Source organism: Chanodichthys erythropterus, chromosome 13, assembly GCF_024489055.1.
Source record: "Chanodichthys erythropterus isolate Z2021 chromosome 13, ASM2448905v1, whole genome shotgun sequence".
In the NCBI taxonomy this organism is placed as follows: Eukaryota; Metazoa; Chordata; class Actinopteri; order Cypriniformes; family Xenocyprididae; genus Chanodichthys; species Chanodichthys erythropterus.
Window position 1 is genome coordinate 29,479,158 of NC_090233.1, and position 15,411 is coordinate 29,494,568.

At 36.1% G+C, this 15,411-nt stretch overlaps 1 protein-coding gene across 1 annotated transcript in view; it reads right to left on the bottom strand.

The window, feature by feature from the left end:
• si:dkey-220k22.1 (multiple epidermal growth factor-like domains protein 9) overlaps positions 1 to 15,411 on the bottom strand; it is a 71,981-nt gene that overhangs the window by 20,877 nt on the left and 35,693 nt on the right. Inside the window, exon 3 of the mRNA XM_067407969.1 lies at positions 4,896 to 5,035. Coding sequence (XP_067264070.1) covers positions 4,896 to 5,035 — 140 coding nt within the window. The remainder of the gene's footprint in view (positions 1 to 4,895; positions 5,036 to 15,411) is intronic.

Sequence of the window (15,411 nt, forward strand, 5' to 3'; positions counted from 1 at the left end):
CTCCCTAAAAAGTCTCACAATGCACTATGCAAGCCAGGAAGCATCGATGCTCACTTCCCTTTACCGGAAGTTCTGAAGTGCGAAATATAAATCAATCACACGAGCCAACTCACCACACACAACTCACCACACGAGCCACACAATGACACGTGATAAATATTTTGAAAAAAACAAAACAAACACAAACAAACCAATATTTAATTATATTTTAGCTTACATATACATGACAGGTACTGAACTTAATCTACAATTTTAATTAATTTACGACTGAAATGTTGCAGGCATATATAACAAAGTATTCATCATAATGAACTTTAAATAACATTAAAAACATACATGTCAGAAAAATCTCAGTTTAACGCTTGTTGTTCATAAATTTCAGTAGTGACGTTGTAAAACGAGGACACTGTTAAGTCATCATCAGTGTACATGTCAGTGTACATGTCAGACATACATGTCAGAAAAATCTCAGTTTAACGCTTGTTGTTCATAAATTTCAGTAGTGACGTTGTAAAACGTGGACACTGTTAAGTCATCATCAGTGTCCCAATCTGTAGTGAGCCAAGGTCCTTACTGTCCTTACCAGTGCCTGGAATTACTATGCACGATATACTGATTCATGAACAAGGGAGCCAGGGAGCTGATTGAGACCCACCCTCCCTATAATGAGCTGATGATCTGAATCAGATGTGTTAACTAGGAGACAAAATGTGCAGAGCAATGGGTCCCCAAGACCAGAGTTCAGAACTACTGCATTAAACCATTCAGGTTTAATCTTCAACTCTCAAAGTATTTTTTTTTCAACTCTCAAAGACTTTAAAGCTTCTTTGTTGTCAATAGATTTATTAATGATTCTCATTACTGCATTTTCATATACTGTAGATGTTATAAAAGACCCAAAGTCAGAAATTGCTTGCAGTAATTGAGTAGCATTTGCTGCAAACAGAGTCACTCAGAGAAACTGAAAACACCAGATCATGAAATTCTCGCATGTAAAAGAACACAATGCCAGAGTGTCAGACTATATATTTATTTAATTAAAGCACAGCATTTGCAATTTGATAATCACACCAACTGGCAAGAATCACTGTTTAGCCAATGCCTGTTTTTTTTTCTCTCTTGCATTTGGCATAATTTTTAATTTTGGACCCTGGCTGAGATGCTAAGGGTGTCCCACACATAGCCACTAGTTGGCGCTGATAGCTTTTGCAGTGCTGTTGGAATCAAGCCATGCATGAAATAAACATATTTGAGAACAGCATTTTGCAGTTTATTTAGTAATTTAAGGCCATTTCATCATTTATGCATCATTTATGTGGGTCATACCTCTCAGGCTGGAAAAAAAATATAAATCTGTATAAATACAGAAAAATCGGATCATCATTTGTTTTTAGACAGTCTTCAGATGTCCAGTAGCGTAGAAATTTACTGTAACCCTTGTATAATCTTTGATTTCTGGGTACGGTTTTGTTGGAGAGGGTCAAATTGATCACACTATGAAAAACATCAAAGTGTCGGGTACAAATAGTATACTGTTCATATCAATACTTTTCATACATTACAATAAATAAATAAATATCAGAACTTTTGATTTATAAAAATGTTTTTAACCACATTTTTTTTTTAACTGTCACCTGTGGGATGTTTGCCATTACATTTTTATAACATTTTATATTAACAGTACCTTAGTGTACTCCTAAAGTAATCTTGACAATTCAAATCATTTGAAAGCTTTCAGACTCTAGTTTAATATTTGGTGATTGACTTTTGATAGAAATGACAATAGATCATAGATAGATTGATAGCGATAGATTTTTCATTTGTGATGCATCGCTGAACTATAACGCACACCCACACATTCTTTCTGTATGTCTTTGTGTTTGTCAGAGGTTGAATTCGATTCAAATTAAATATTACCAAACTGCACAAACTACTGAATATGATGTCTGCATTATAATTATTATGAAAATTTTAAGAAATATGTAGTTTAGATCATTACAAGGAAATGGGTTCATTCTTATGTAGTCAACAGTGGAGCCTGGATGTCATCTAATGGAAAAGTTTGGTATTGTGCCCAAACAAAATCCCACTGAAAGCTCAATTACGTAAAATTTGGAACACAACTTGTTCACATTTATGGCTTTGATTTCCTTGCAGTTTTAAAGTCTGATATGTTTTGTAAAACATAGAGTGGTACGGAAAGTATTCAGACCCTCTTAAATTTTTCACTCTTTATTATATTGCAGCCATTTGCTAACATCATTTAAGTTCATTTTTTTTTCCCTCATTAATGTACACACAGCACCCCATATTGACAGAAAAACACAGAATTGTTGACATTTTTGCAGATTTATTAAAAAAGAAAAACTGAAATATCACATGGTCTTAAGTATTCAGACCCTTTGCTCAGTATTTAGTAGAAGCACCCTTTTGATCTAATACAGCCATGAGTCTTTTTGGGACAGATGCAACAAGTTTTTCACACCTGGATTTGGGGATCCTCTGCCATTCCTCCTTGCAGATCCTCTCCAGTTCTGTCAGGTTGGATGGTAAACGTTGGTGGACAGCCATTTTTAGGTCTCTCCAGAGATGCTAATTTGGGTTTAAGTCAGGGCTCTGGCTGGGCCTTTCAAGAACAGTCACGGAGTTGTTGTGAAGCCCCTCCTTCGTTATTTTAGCTGTGTGCTTAGGGTCATTGTCTTGTTGGAAGGTAAACCTTCGGCCCAGTCTGAGGTCCTGAGCACTCTGGAGAAGGTTTTCGTCCAGGATATCCCTGTACTTGGCCGCATTCATCTTTCCCTTGATTGCAACCAGTCGTTCTGTCCCTGCAGCTGAAAAACACCCCCACAGCATGATGCTGCCACCACCATGCTTCACTGTTGGGACTGTATTGGACAGGTGATGAGCAGTACCTGATTTTCTCCACACATACCGCTTAGAATTAAGGCCAAAAAGTTCTACCTTGGTCTCATCAGACCAGAGAATCTTATTTCTCACCATCTTTGAGTCCTTCAGGCGGGCTTTCATGTGCTTGCACTGAGGAGAGGCTTCCCTCAGGCCACTCTGCCATAAAGCCCCGACTGGTGGAGGGCTGCAGTGATGGTTGACTTTCTACAACTTTCTCCCATCTCCCGACTGCATCTCTGGAGCTCAGCCACAGCGATCTTTGGGTTCTTCTTTATCTCTCTCACCAAAGCTCTTCTCCCCCGATAGCTCAGCTTGGCCGGACGGCCAGCTCTAGGAAGGGTTCTGGTCGTCCCAAACGTCTTCCATTTAAGGATTATGGAGGCCACTGTGCTGTTAGGAACATTAAGTGCAGCAGAAATTGTTTTGTAACCTTGGCCAGATCTGTGCCTTGCCACAATTCTGTCTCTGAGCTCTTCAGGCAGTTCTTTTGACCTCATGATTCTCATTTGCTCTGACATGCACTGTGAGCTGTAAGGTCTTATATAGACAGGTGTGTGGCTTTCCTAATCAAGTCCAATCAGTATAATCAAACACAGCTGGACTCAAATGAAGGTGTAGAACCATCTGAAGGATGATCAGAAGAAATGGACAGCACCTGAGTTAAATATATGAGTGTCACAGCAAAGGGTCTGAATACTTAGGACCATGTGATATTTCAGTTTTTCTTTTTTAATAAATCTGCAAAAAATGTCAACAATTCTGTGTTTTTCTGTCAATATGGGGTGCTGTGTGTACATTAATGAGGAAAAAAATGAACTTAAATGATTTTAGCAAATGGCTGCAATATAATAAAGAGTGCAAAATTTAAGGGGGTCTGAATACTTTCCGCACCCACTGTATATTTTATATAAAAATAATATTTTCACTTCTGTAACTTTTATAATTTTTATCATTTTTAATAACTTTTACTTCTGCAATAACCTACACAGTGTCTCCTTTAAAAAGAGACAAAACTTAAGTATGTGCTCCAAGATTTATATCAATTTAAGATGGAAATGTCATTTTCAGTTCTATGCTAAAAAAAAGTGGAACTAACTTAACAGGTTAATAGTTTTGTTTTCTCAGACTAAACAAACAGTATTGTAACTTTTTCCATTTTCCATTTTTACTCAACATTATTATTATTATTCACAAATAAACAATTCACAAATTAACAATCTGATGCTGGTCAGATGTCAGATGTCAAAATCAAAAAATCAAAATTAGCTTATTTTACAATCTGTGTCAGTTTTTACATTACTAAAAAAGTGTAAGAAAAACTAATTTTTACCTTCACAATGTAATAAGAAACCAACATAAATTCAACTCCATACTGTATGTCAAGGCTCTTCAACTCCAGTCCTGGAGGGGTCAGTATTCTGCAGAATTCTTCGTCTCTGCCGGTCTCAAAACATGTCTCTGTTATATTGTTAATCCACTTGTCTGGCACTTTGCAACAACACAAACTTTTTGCAACAACTTTCAGTATCTTTCCTATAACAATGTTTGATGTAACATTCTACGTGGCATGAAAGTCAAATAAACCATGAGAAACTGAAATGGATTTCCAGAAATGCGATTCGAAAAGCATTTCAAACCACATATGAATGTAGCTCGAAACGGATTTGTAAAAATCACATTTCTACATTTGCTAAATCTGATCAGATTTCAATCAAATATGCACAAAATCGGATTTGAACTGACAGTCTGAATGTAGCCTTAATCTTTCACTTAATCTCACTTTGCTCCAGGGGTTTGGGGGTTTATCACTGTAATAATAAATGTACTTGGAAGAAAGCATCAGCTAAATGACTAATTAGATAATTAACATGAAATTTCAAGAGCCTAAGGTTCAACTACCATCCAAAGAGAGATCTCTGTGTGAGCAAATGGAAAACAGTGTGCTGTCTTCTTTTACTACTTATGTTGTGTGCATGTGGGTGGCTCACCTGACTGTGGGTGGCAGTAGCTGCTATGATTATTGCATTGGCAAGGTTGGCACCCTGTGCTGCTGAAGTGTGAGAAACCTGGGCGGCAGTCGTCACACTTGTCCCCATGCACTCCCATCTTGCAGATGCACATGCCTGAACTGCCAGAAAAGCACAGATATACATTTTTGGAGTTAGAGAGAGTTATAGAGCACAAAAGACCAATTGTTCTTACAGGACCATACAGAATCCTTGAAAAGCCAGAAATATAGAGGTAAAAACCTCTGTCCACATCAAACAACGGGTTCCCTCTGAACTGCCAGAATAGCTGCTCCTTCCCATCCATCATCACATGTTAACAGAACCACTCAATGAAAGCTAAAGCAACATCTGTAAACTAGAGGTGTAATAACACATTGGGATGCATTGATTTTTGATGCAAATCGGATTAATCAATTACAATATTATTCTCAGGAATAAATAATATAAAATTACCAAGCTTTGTGGACAAAAAATACTTAAATACATTTCATTTGCATTAGACTTAGCAGCAGGCAGGATACACCATGGCTGTTTCAGTTCTTCCTGCCCTGGGTTACATGAAAAATGATTACACACAGGTAAATTAGTCATTAGTGGTTTTGCGTGTAATGAAATCTTTTTGTACTACTTGGAAGAGAAACAGAGTGGGGTAAATATGGTGTACATAAGAAATTGAAGTGTAAAAATAACAGAGTTTAAAATGAAAAGGAACAGAAACTCCCAGAGATGAGAAAACTTCTGATTATTCTGTTACACACTTCTCTCTTTTAAAGAGTAAATGAAAAATGCAGAAGGATGATTTCCTATGGGAGAGGCTTGTGAAATCTATGAAACATATCTGCAATTATTTCTTTCAAACACACACACACATACACTCACACTGTACTTTCCACATGTACAATCAGAAACTCTCTGCCTTTGCCTATACTAAGAGTAATTAGACTACTTTTTCTTGCCCCATCACATAACTAAATAAGCAAGTAAGCAAATAAATAAGTAAATAACTATGCATTGCTTTCAGCCAACTGTCATACGCATTTTTATGAGAGCTATCAGTTGTCTGAAGCGTGATGTAAGCCTGTTGTGAAGCTCATATGAGAAGTGATGTAGAAGCACAGAGGACCGTCACTTTTATGTGGTCTTCACAACACACCTAAATGACGCTTTGCAATGTGCTGACCTTTTCATCAAATGTGAACTCATGAATGTGTATTTGACGGTTTAGTATAAGAAGTTTAAAATATTAGTACTTTTGTCACACACACCTATCGTTTAGCTTCAGAAGACATTGATTCATCCACGGCGGTCTTATGGGTTACGTCGTATTTGTTTTACGTGGTTTTTGAAGTGTCAACTTTGAGAATGAATATTCGTTTGTGTTCCACAACAGAAAGAAAGTCATATAGATCTAGGAATTTGTATTTCTAAATGGAATATCACTATAAACTGAAGGAAGTCCAACCTACACAAACACGTCTAAAATCTTGCCTCATCTGACCATGTATGCATTGTTTGCTGACAGGTTAAACAAACATACAAATACACAGTTATTCGTAAAAACAAAATTTGACATGGACATGCTTTGAGAATCAAAACCTTGAGCCACAGCTTGGCACACATAATGACAGATTCAGAAAAACTACACTGAATAGTCAAAAGTCTTGAGGTGCTTCCTTATTATTGGATGTAATCTGTAAAAGTGCAGTGTGAAAAAAAAGAGAATAAGAGAGCAAGTGGGAGAGAGAGAGAGAGAGTATGATTAAGCAAGCATCCCAGAGCAGATTCACTGTGCTGAGGAAGAGCATCTCAAAGACCTTTAAGTCGGTCTGTTTGAGCTATTAGCTGACACCATGATCCTTCACAGCACAAGTCAATAACTTTGATGTTTGGCCTCACAGTCATGTCTAGAGAGAACTGAGCTATGACTGTATCCCATCCACTGTCTATGAACAGTACAGAGAGGGAGAGAGAGACACATTTGAGCAACGTGCTTCTGGCATGGGCTGGTTTATGTCCGGTGAATTTCAATGGATTTAATCTGAAAGTGCTTTCCTAAATATTAGAATGTAATGATGAATAGCCATTTAAAATAAAATAAAATCAGATATTATAATTAGAGCTGCTGTCTATTTTTTATTATTATTTTTTTTTTAAATGCTTAAAAAATATATTTTTCTATGCCAGCTTGATTTGCAGAACTATACAGTAAGTAAATGTTTAAAGGTGCCCTCGAATGAAAAATTGAATTTATCTTGGCATAGTCAAATAACAAGAGTTCAGTACATGGAAATGACATACAGTGAGTCTCAAACACCATTGTTTCCTCCTTCTTATATAAATCTCATTTGTTTAAAAGACCTCCGAAGAACAGGCGAATCTCAACATATAACACAGACTGTTACGTAACAGTCGGGGTGTACGCCCCTAAATTTGCCTATGCCAGCCCATGTTCCCAACATTATGAAAGGCATTAGACAAGGGCAGCCAGTAATGTCTGGATCTGCACAGGTGAATCAACAGACTAGGTAATCAAGCAAGAACAATAGCGAAAAATGGCAGATGGAGCAATAATAACTGACATGATCCATGATATCATGATATTTTTAGTGATATTTGTAAATTGTCTTTCTAAATGTTTTGTTAGCATGTTGCTAATGTACTGTTAAATGTGGTTAAAGTTACCATCGTTTATTACTGTATTCATGGAGACAAGACTGTCGTTATTTTTATTTTTAAACACTTGCAGTCTGTATAATGCAAAAACACATCTTCATTGTTTATAAATCTCTCCAACAGTGTAGCATTAGCCGTTAGCCACGGAGCAGAGCCTCAAGTTCATTCAGAATCAAATGTAAACAATATAACATTATACAATACTCACATAATCCGACGCATGCATGCCGCATGCATGATGAACACTTTGTAAAGATCCATTTGAGGGTTATATTAGCTGTGTAAACTTTGTTTATGCACTGTTCAAGACAAGCGCGAGCTCTGTGGGCATGGAGCAAAATAATTAAAGGGCCAGTAGCCCTGAATCGGCTCATTTATAATGATGCCCCAAATTAGGCAGTTAAAAAAATGAATTTAAAAAAATCTATGGGGTATTTTGAGCTGAAACTTCACAGACACATTCAGGGGACACCTTAGACTTATATTACATCTTTTTAAAAAAAGTTCTAGGGCACCTTTAAATGAGCACAGCAATGTGTCAACTTCTCATTCAGTAACTGCTTTAGGGGTAAGAATATCTGCTCTGCTTGGCCAAACGATGGAATATGAAGGGAAAATTTTAGAAACCAGTTTGGAAACAGTAGTTATTTCTACAATGCATTACTGCACACTTAAGCTTTAGGCCTTTAAAAGCAACACAAATGAGATGTTCCTGTAGAATCCCATATTCCAGAACTACACTTGTCGCAAACCTTAAGCTCTAAAAAACTTGTAAGAATACACAAACTGACTTTGCCCTGAGGGTGTAAGAATGTTGAGGTTTCCATGGCAACAACACATCAGATCACAAGTACCCCGCTGTGATTAAACTGAAAGTCTATTATAGTATAATCACCAGGGCAACAATCCCACACAAAAGACAAGCATTAAATATGCTGTGGAAGCAAATTTACAACCTTTCGTAAATCATGCAGCCTTTGCACTTGTCAAGATTATTTAATGAATCGTTTTTGCAATTTGTGGAAATGCTGATGGCACAGAATGGTTTATACCCACTAATAAGGGGGGAAATAGTAAGAATATATTAACTCTTTTAAAGCAGCAGTGAAATTAAAGGCTGATATGCTGACACTATTATTGTGTATCTTAATACTCATGTTGGGTTATTTGGGGATGTGATGTTTTAATGAAATCCACTTGTGCAAGGGCAGTTAGTTAGTAGCTGGCATTAATGCACACTATCTAGGGAAATCTGGTGGTCACTGCTTTAGTACTTGGCTACTTCCTTCCAAACTATTTAAGGGCAGAGCGGTTTGAGGCCTGGGTGGTTTGGAACCTCTAATGTATAACCCAGTTTTATTGCGGTAGTGGGTTATGCTGATCTCTGAATTATATGGTCAGACCCAAAGGTTTTCAGAGCAGTTAAACAACCTTCTGAAAGCTCTTGGCGTCCTGTGCTTCAGTGGGGCAAAAGCTCACTGTCTTGTTCAGTTGAAGAACACACAAGTCCATCCTTGTTAGGCATGCCATGCAGGAAAAACATTTTAAGCCTGTGTTTTCATGGTAGCTTCTACATTTTCATAAATCTACATTTTTATTTAAAGTGACTTACAGTGCAACCAATGTATACTACATTTCAAAACTTTGGGGTCTGTAAGAATTTTTTCAAGTCTGCATTAAGGATTAAAATCAGTGGTGTAACTTTGTTTTAAGTGAGTAGGACAGGAATGTGTGTGGTGGGGTGGTGTATTGTAATTGTATTATCACAATAACAAATGCACAAAATTTAGACCTCTTGTTTAAAATGATAGTTTCAAACTTACATCTACTATATTACAATATATTGTTAGTCTTGAGAGTATTTAAATTAGTCAATAAATGTGTGGTTCTGCATTTAATGTCAGATTGTCCTGATGGACTCATGGTAGAATTTTTGTTCAGCATGCCAGAGGTTCTGGGTTCTAATCCGCCCTCGTATAATGTATTTTATTTCTTTCTTATTAAAACCAAAAATGTTCATCAGTTATTGTATATCAAGAGCAGGGACACGTTTGTGTATTTTGTTTTGTGATTTCACCAAAACGAATAGAGTCTCTGCAAAAGCGTTAAGTGATAGATTGAAGCGCTCGTTCGTGTGAAGACTGCGCAGTGTGCATGATCGCTAAGAGAACATTCATTGTTGCGCCACTGATAACAGCGGCAAGGAGCACTCAGCATGATTTCAAAAACAACACATCCCAGCACCAGGTCACCTATTACTAAATACAAATGAATGAATTGCTAATCAACTAGAGATGTTTCTTCTGTTTTAGATACATCAGTGTCACGAGATGTTTCAAAAAGTGGTTGTCCCACTTGTCCCACCTGCAAATTACACCTCTGATTAAAATGATACTAAAGAAAGACTTTTACAAAAAACTTCTATTTCATATACAGTATATATATATATATATATATATATATATATATATATATATATATATATATATATATATATATATATATATATATATATATATATATATATATATATATATATATATATATATATTATATATATATATATAGATATATATATATATATATATATATATATATATATACACAAACACAGGTGCTGGTCATATAATTAGAATATTGTGAAAAAGATCATTTTTTTTATTGTAAATTATTTTTAAAAATGAAACTTTCATTAATACTAGAATCCCTACATGTAAAGTAAAACATATCAAAATTGTTTTTTTTTTTTTTAATTTGTTGATTAGAGTGTACAGCTAATGAAAGTCCAAAATCCAGTATCTCAAAATAGAATATTTACATTTGAGTTTCATTAAATGACCATCCCTACAGTATAAATTCCGGGTATCTCTTGTTCTTTGAAACCACACTAATGGGGAAGACTGCTGATTGGGCAATGGTCCAGGAGACAATCATTGACACCCTCCACAAAGAGAATTACAGATGGTTATTACTGAATGTGGTGGCCGTTTACAGAGTGATGTTTCAAAGCATATTAAATGTAAAGTTGACTAGAAGGAAGAAATTGGGAGGGCAAAGGTGCACAAGCAACAGGGATGACCACAAGCTTGAGAATACTGTCAAGTAAAGCCGATTCAATCACTTGGGAGAGCTTCACAATGAGTCAAATGAAGCCGAAGTCAGCGCATCAAGAGTCACCACACTTAGACATCTTCAGGAAAAGGACTACCAAGCCACTTCTGAAACAGAAACAACGTCAGAAGCATCTTACCTGGGCTAAGGAGAAAAAGAACTGGGCAGCTTTTCCCAAAAGCATTGTAAGCCTAAGTTGATCGTAGCTCCATTGGTTTCAATGGAGCTACGATCAACTTAAGCTTATGATGCTTTTAAGGAAACGCTGCCCTGGACAGCGAACAGTGGTCGAAAGTCCTCTTTTCAGATAAAAGTAAATTTTGCATTTCATGTTGAAATCATGGTCACAGAGTCTGAAGGAAGACTGGAGAGGTACAAAATCCAAGCTGCTTGAAGTCTAGTGGGAAGTTTCTGAAGTCAGTAAGGATTTGGGGGGCCGTGACATCTGCTGGTGTTGGTCCATTGTGTTTTATCAAGTGCAAAGTCAATGCAGCCATCTTCCAGGAGATTTGAGCACTTTATGCTTCCATCTGCTGACAAGCTTTATGGAGATGCTGATTTCCTTTTCCAGCAAGACTTTAGCACCTGCCCACAGTGCAAAAACCACTTCCAAGTGGTTTGCTGACCATAATATTACTGTGTTTTATTGGCCAGCCAACATGCCTGACCCCTGAAAATATGGGATATTTTCAAGAGAAAGATGAGAAACAGTCGATCCAACAATATACAGATGATCTGAAGGCTCAATAGTGCCTCAGCAGTGCCACAGGCTGATCACTCCCATGCCACACTTCACTGATGCTGTAATTTGTGTTAGGAGAAAGTCATTTGCTGTAATATGTGCTGCCGACTAAGTATTGAGTGTACAAATGAACATACTTTAAAGAACTTTACTGTTTTGAAAAACCTTTTTTGATTGATCTTAGGAAATATTCTAATATTTTGAGATACTGGATTTTGGACTTTCATGAGCAGTACGCTCTAATCATCAAAATAAAAAAACTTTTGAAATGTTTTACTTTACATGTAGGGAATCTAGAATATATGAAAGTTTCATTTTTAAAAATAATTTACAATAAAAAAAAATGAACTTTTTCATGATATTCTAATTATATGACCAGCACCTGTATATATGTATGTGTATATATATATATATATATATATATATATATATATATATATATATATATATATATATATATATATATATATATATATATATATATATATATATATAATTTTTTTAAAGTACCAAATCAGCATATTAGAATGATTTCTGAAGGATTATGTGAAACTGAAGACTGGAGTAATGGCTGCTGAAATTTTAGCTTTGCCAAATCACCACTACAAAACTATTATATAACCCCAATAGCAGCACCTGCTGCAGATGTCATGAATTTCAGTCTTTCTGTTTCTCTCTCTCACACTCTTATTTCAGGTTTTATTCAAGCTGAGTGAAATAGGCACACATCCCCTGGGTCATTACAGGCAGGCCATAAATGAGCTGGTGCAATATTTGGGTATCTCCTGGTCTACTTTCACTCACTTCTGTCAGAGAAATACTGTAAAATCTCTTTTAAATACTTCAGATAGGAACTATTTCTATTTAATTTTTGTAAAGCAGACTATTTAATTTTTGTAAAGTGGTGTCTTTCTTCATTCTTCATTATATCACTGAATGTGGTTGTCACTATCCTGCCACAGTCTCTTCCAAAAATAGTCTGAGTTCTTGGGAATAATGACCAAGAGTAACAGACAGTTAGTAACAGTACAATGGTGGATGACAGTATCTTGTTTAATTACAGTAGTCTGAGAAATTATGCGCATCTTTAACGTGTAGTTCGTTTTAGTTTAGTTCTCACTGTGTTCTGTTCTTGTTTTGTCTGTCTAAGTTCTCTAGTTAGTTTCCCTGGCTGTTAATCAGTTCCCACACCTGTTCCGTTTTATCTTTGATTACACTCCCCATGTATTTAAGCCCTGTGTTTTGTTCAGTTCTTTGTCTGGCATCATCATCAGTGTTTAATGTGGTTATGTTACGTTATTATCCTTTGATCTCCTGAGTGTTCTGTTTTGGAAATATTAAAGATTGTTTTTGTTATCTGTCTTCTTCGTTTTGTGTGTCCATTACAGCCACCCGTGACAGCATCATTCACCAAGATATTTTAGGGCAGTGGTTCTCAACCTTTTTTAGGCCAGCGCCCCCTATCCATTATCTATGTCACATCAAATAAAATGTAGTCTAAATGTCTTTCCTGAATATTAATGTTGATAATTATTCTGTCTATTATAATTAGGCCTGTTATTATATTTCCACTAACATTCAAATAATTGGGATCAGCATTCTTCTTTAAAAGAAACTAATACTTTCATTTAGCAAGGATCCATTAAATTGATTTGACAATATATTTTTAAGCATATTATTGTTGGTGATTTTCAATGCTATAGCCTATGAAATAAAATAAGTTTTGGCGAGTAAGAGACTTCTTTGAAAGAAAAAAAACCTTGAAAAAAAACCTTAAAAAAAAATCTTAACGATCCCAAACTTTCTGATGCACTAAACCCACTTGTGCTACAGATAACAGGACAAATGGTTTTGGAACCTTTCGACTTGTAAATCTTTTGTGCAACTTCATTTTTTCCATAAACACTCCCCAAAGAGACCTCTACGCCCCCCTTTTGAAAATATTGCTTCCAGTGCCCCCAATGTTCCCCTTTGAGAAACGCTATTTTGGGCATATGTTTCTAATGGAGGAACTATATGTTTGAGTCTCAGTTAGTAATGATGAAAAAACGAATAAACTAATGTAAACTACAGTAAACATACTCAGGTAAAACATTTCGAGAAATAATACTGCACCAAAACAGTTGATTCATATGATTTCTCTTTGAAGAGATTTGTTGACAATGGATGCCCTTTTACCTCTCATGAAAAGGAAGCTGCTTTTATATCTTTAACCGTTGTAGCCATCGGATCTGAAGCAACTAGCCCAAGCTTCTGGACCACAACCAAGAGCCAAAGGTTGTTTGTCCAAAAGTAAGAAAACACCATTAACTAGCAGAAGCACATGCCAGGCAATTTGGAGTGAGGGATTCCAGTGCAGCCCCATCCTGATAAAAAAAATAAATAAATAATAAGATTCAAAAATGCCTGTTTACACAGTGAAAAAGCTGATTGGGTGGAAGGCAGTGGGAGGGCTGACTGAACAAAGCCACACTGTGCTTGGAGCAGAGCTGGAGACTGTTAATAACCCTTTCTGCCAACAGACCAGAGCTGGTGAGAGTGAACACAGAGAGCTGTCGAGGAGTGAATGACCAAAAAGAAGGAAATTATAGAAAGGAAGTGATGAGTAAGAGTATATAATAGATTAATAATCATACTAAAATGTTTTAAATATTATCTAAAAATGCAATTTTTTTTTGTGAGGGTTAAGCTAGGATTAGTGTTGGAGCATATAAAATAATAATAATAAAACAATTAAAGTCAATAAAAAAGGGCCACACAAAGAACAGATGAATGTGAATATGGCAACGTTTTATTACGGTGGAGTTTGTATATATCACCACAGTTCTGAACTGAAATGTCTGGTGAGTGGCACTAAAAGATTAATGCTCCATTACATTTAAAAACGTACACCTAGAAACCCCAAACCTACCAGATAGTGTTTAAAAAAGCAAATGTGACATAAAAACGATCATAAGCATGGCATTTTAGCTTGTTTTTGAGCTCTTTTACCATGACTAGTCTTTCATAACCAAGCTCTTTGCATCGCAATTACAATTTTGTACCAGTTGAGCTGCCGAGCAACCTTATTATGTCAGTAAAAACTGAACATATGGAGCTGAGTAAGTGATGCAAACTCCAAAATATATTTGTTTACACATCATGCACTATGGTAAAAAGTGTTTTGAGGTCATAACATAATTGTGCAAGCAGCCGTGTGAAAACAAGTCTTTATTAATCCATAATCTGGCCCTGTAATCATAATTGTGTGTGAAAATGATTAAAGGTGCTTGCTGTTTTACTGTCTCCAGTGTTTATTTCTGTTAGAAACTGCAGTGATATGCATGTATTGTTAAGTATTTTGCGTTTTGCAAAAATGTTGACACAGGTATGTTTTTCCAATGAGCCTGTGTTGGCTGTTTTGTATTTTTGTGGAAACCGTGATACATATTTAGGATTCTTTGATAAATGTTTAGAACAACAACATTTATTTGAAATAAAAATCTTTACTGACACTTTATCACTTTAATGTGCCTTTGCTTAATAAAAGCATTAATTTCTTTACACACACTCGAAATTGCAAGTTAACTCGACAGGATCACGGTACCTGTCAAGGTACGGGACAATGTTAAATTTTCTTCTTCTTGAAAAACTTTGTATTGAAATTTCCATTTTAATATTTGCTCTCACCTGGAGACACGCTCTGTGAGGAGACCTTCATTTGAATGTTTAATTTATTTGAGATTAAAGTCTGCTGGGTGCTTTGCATTAATGCCACAGTGGTCAACTCCTTGAGGTCCATGCTGATTCGAGAGGTGGCAGCTCTTCATAAATCTAAGCAGGACAGTTTGTGAATGAGCTGGATCTAAGCCAATTTATCTGTGCAAACCCCACAGATGGGATTAGCGCTTTCACTCCCTCAGAGTTCTCTAACGTCTGGCGAGACATCAGAGCAACTTCAATCCTGTCACATCGAGGAACCATCAAGAC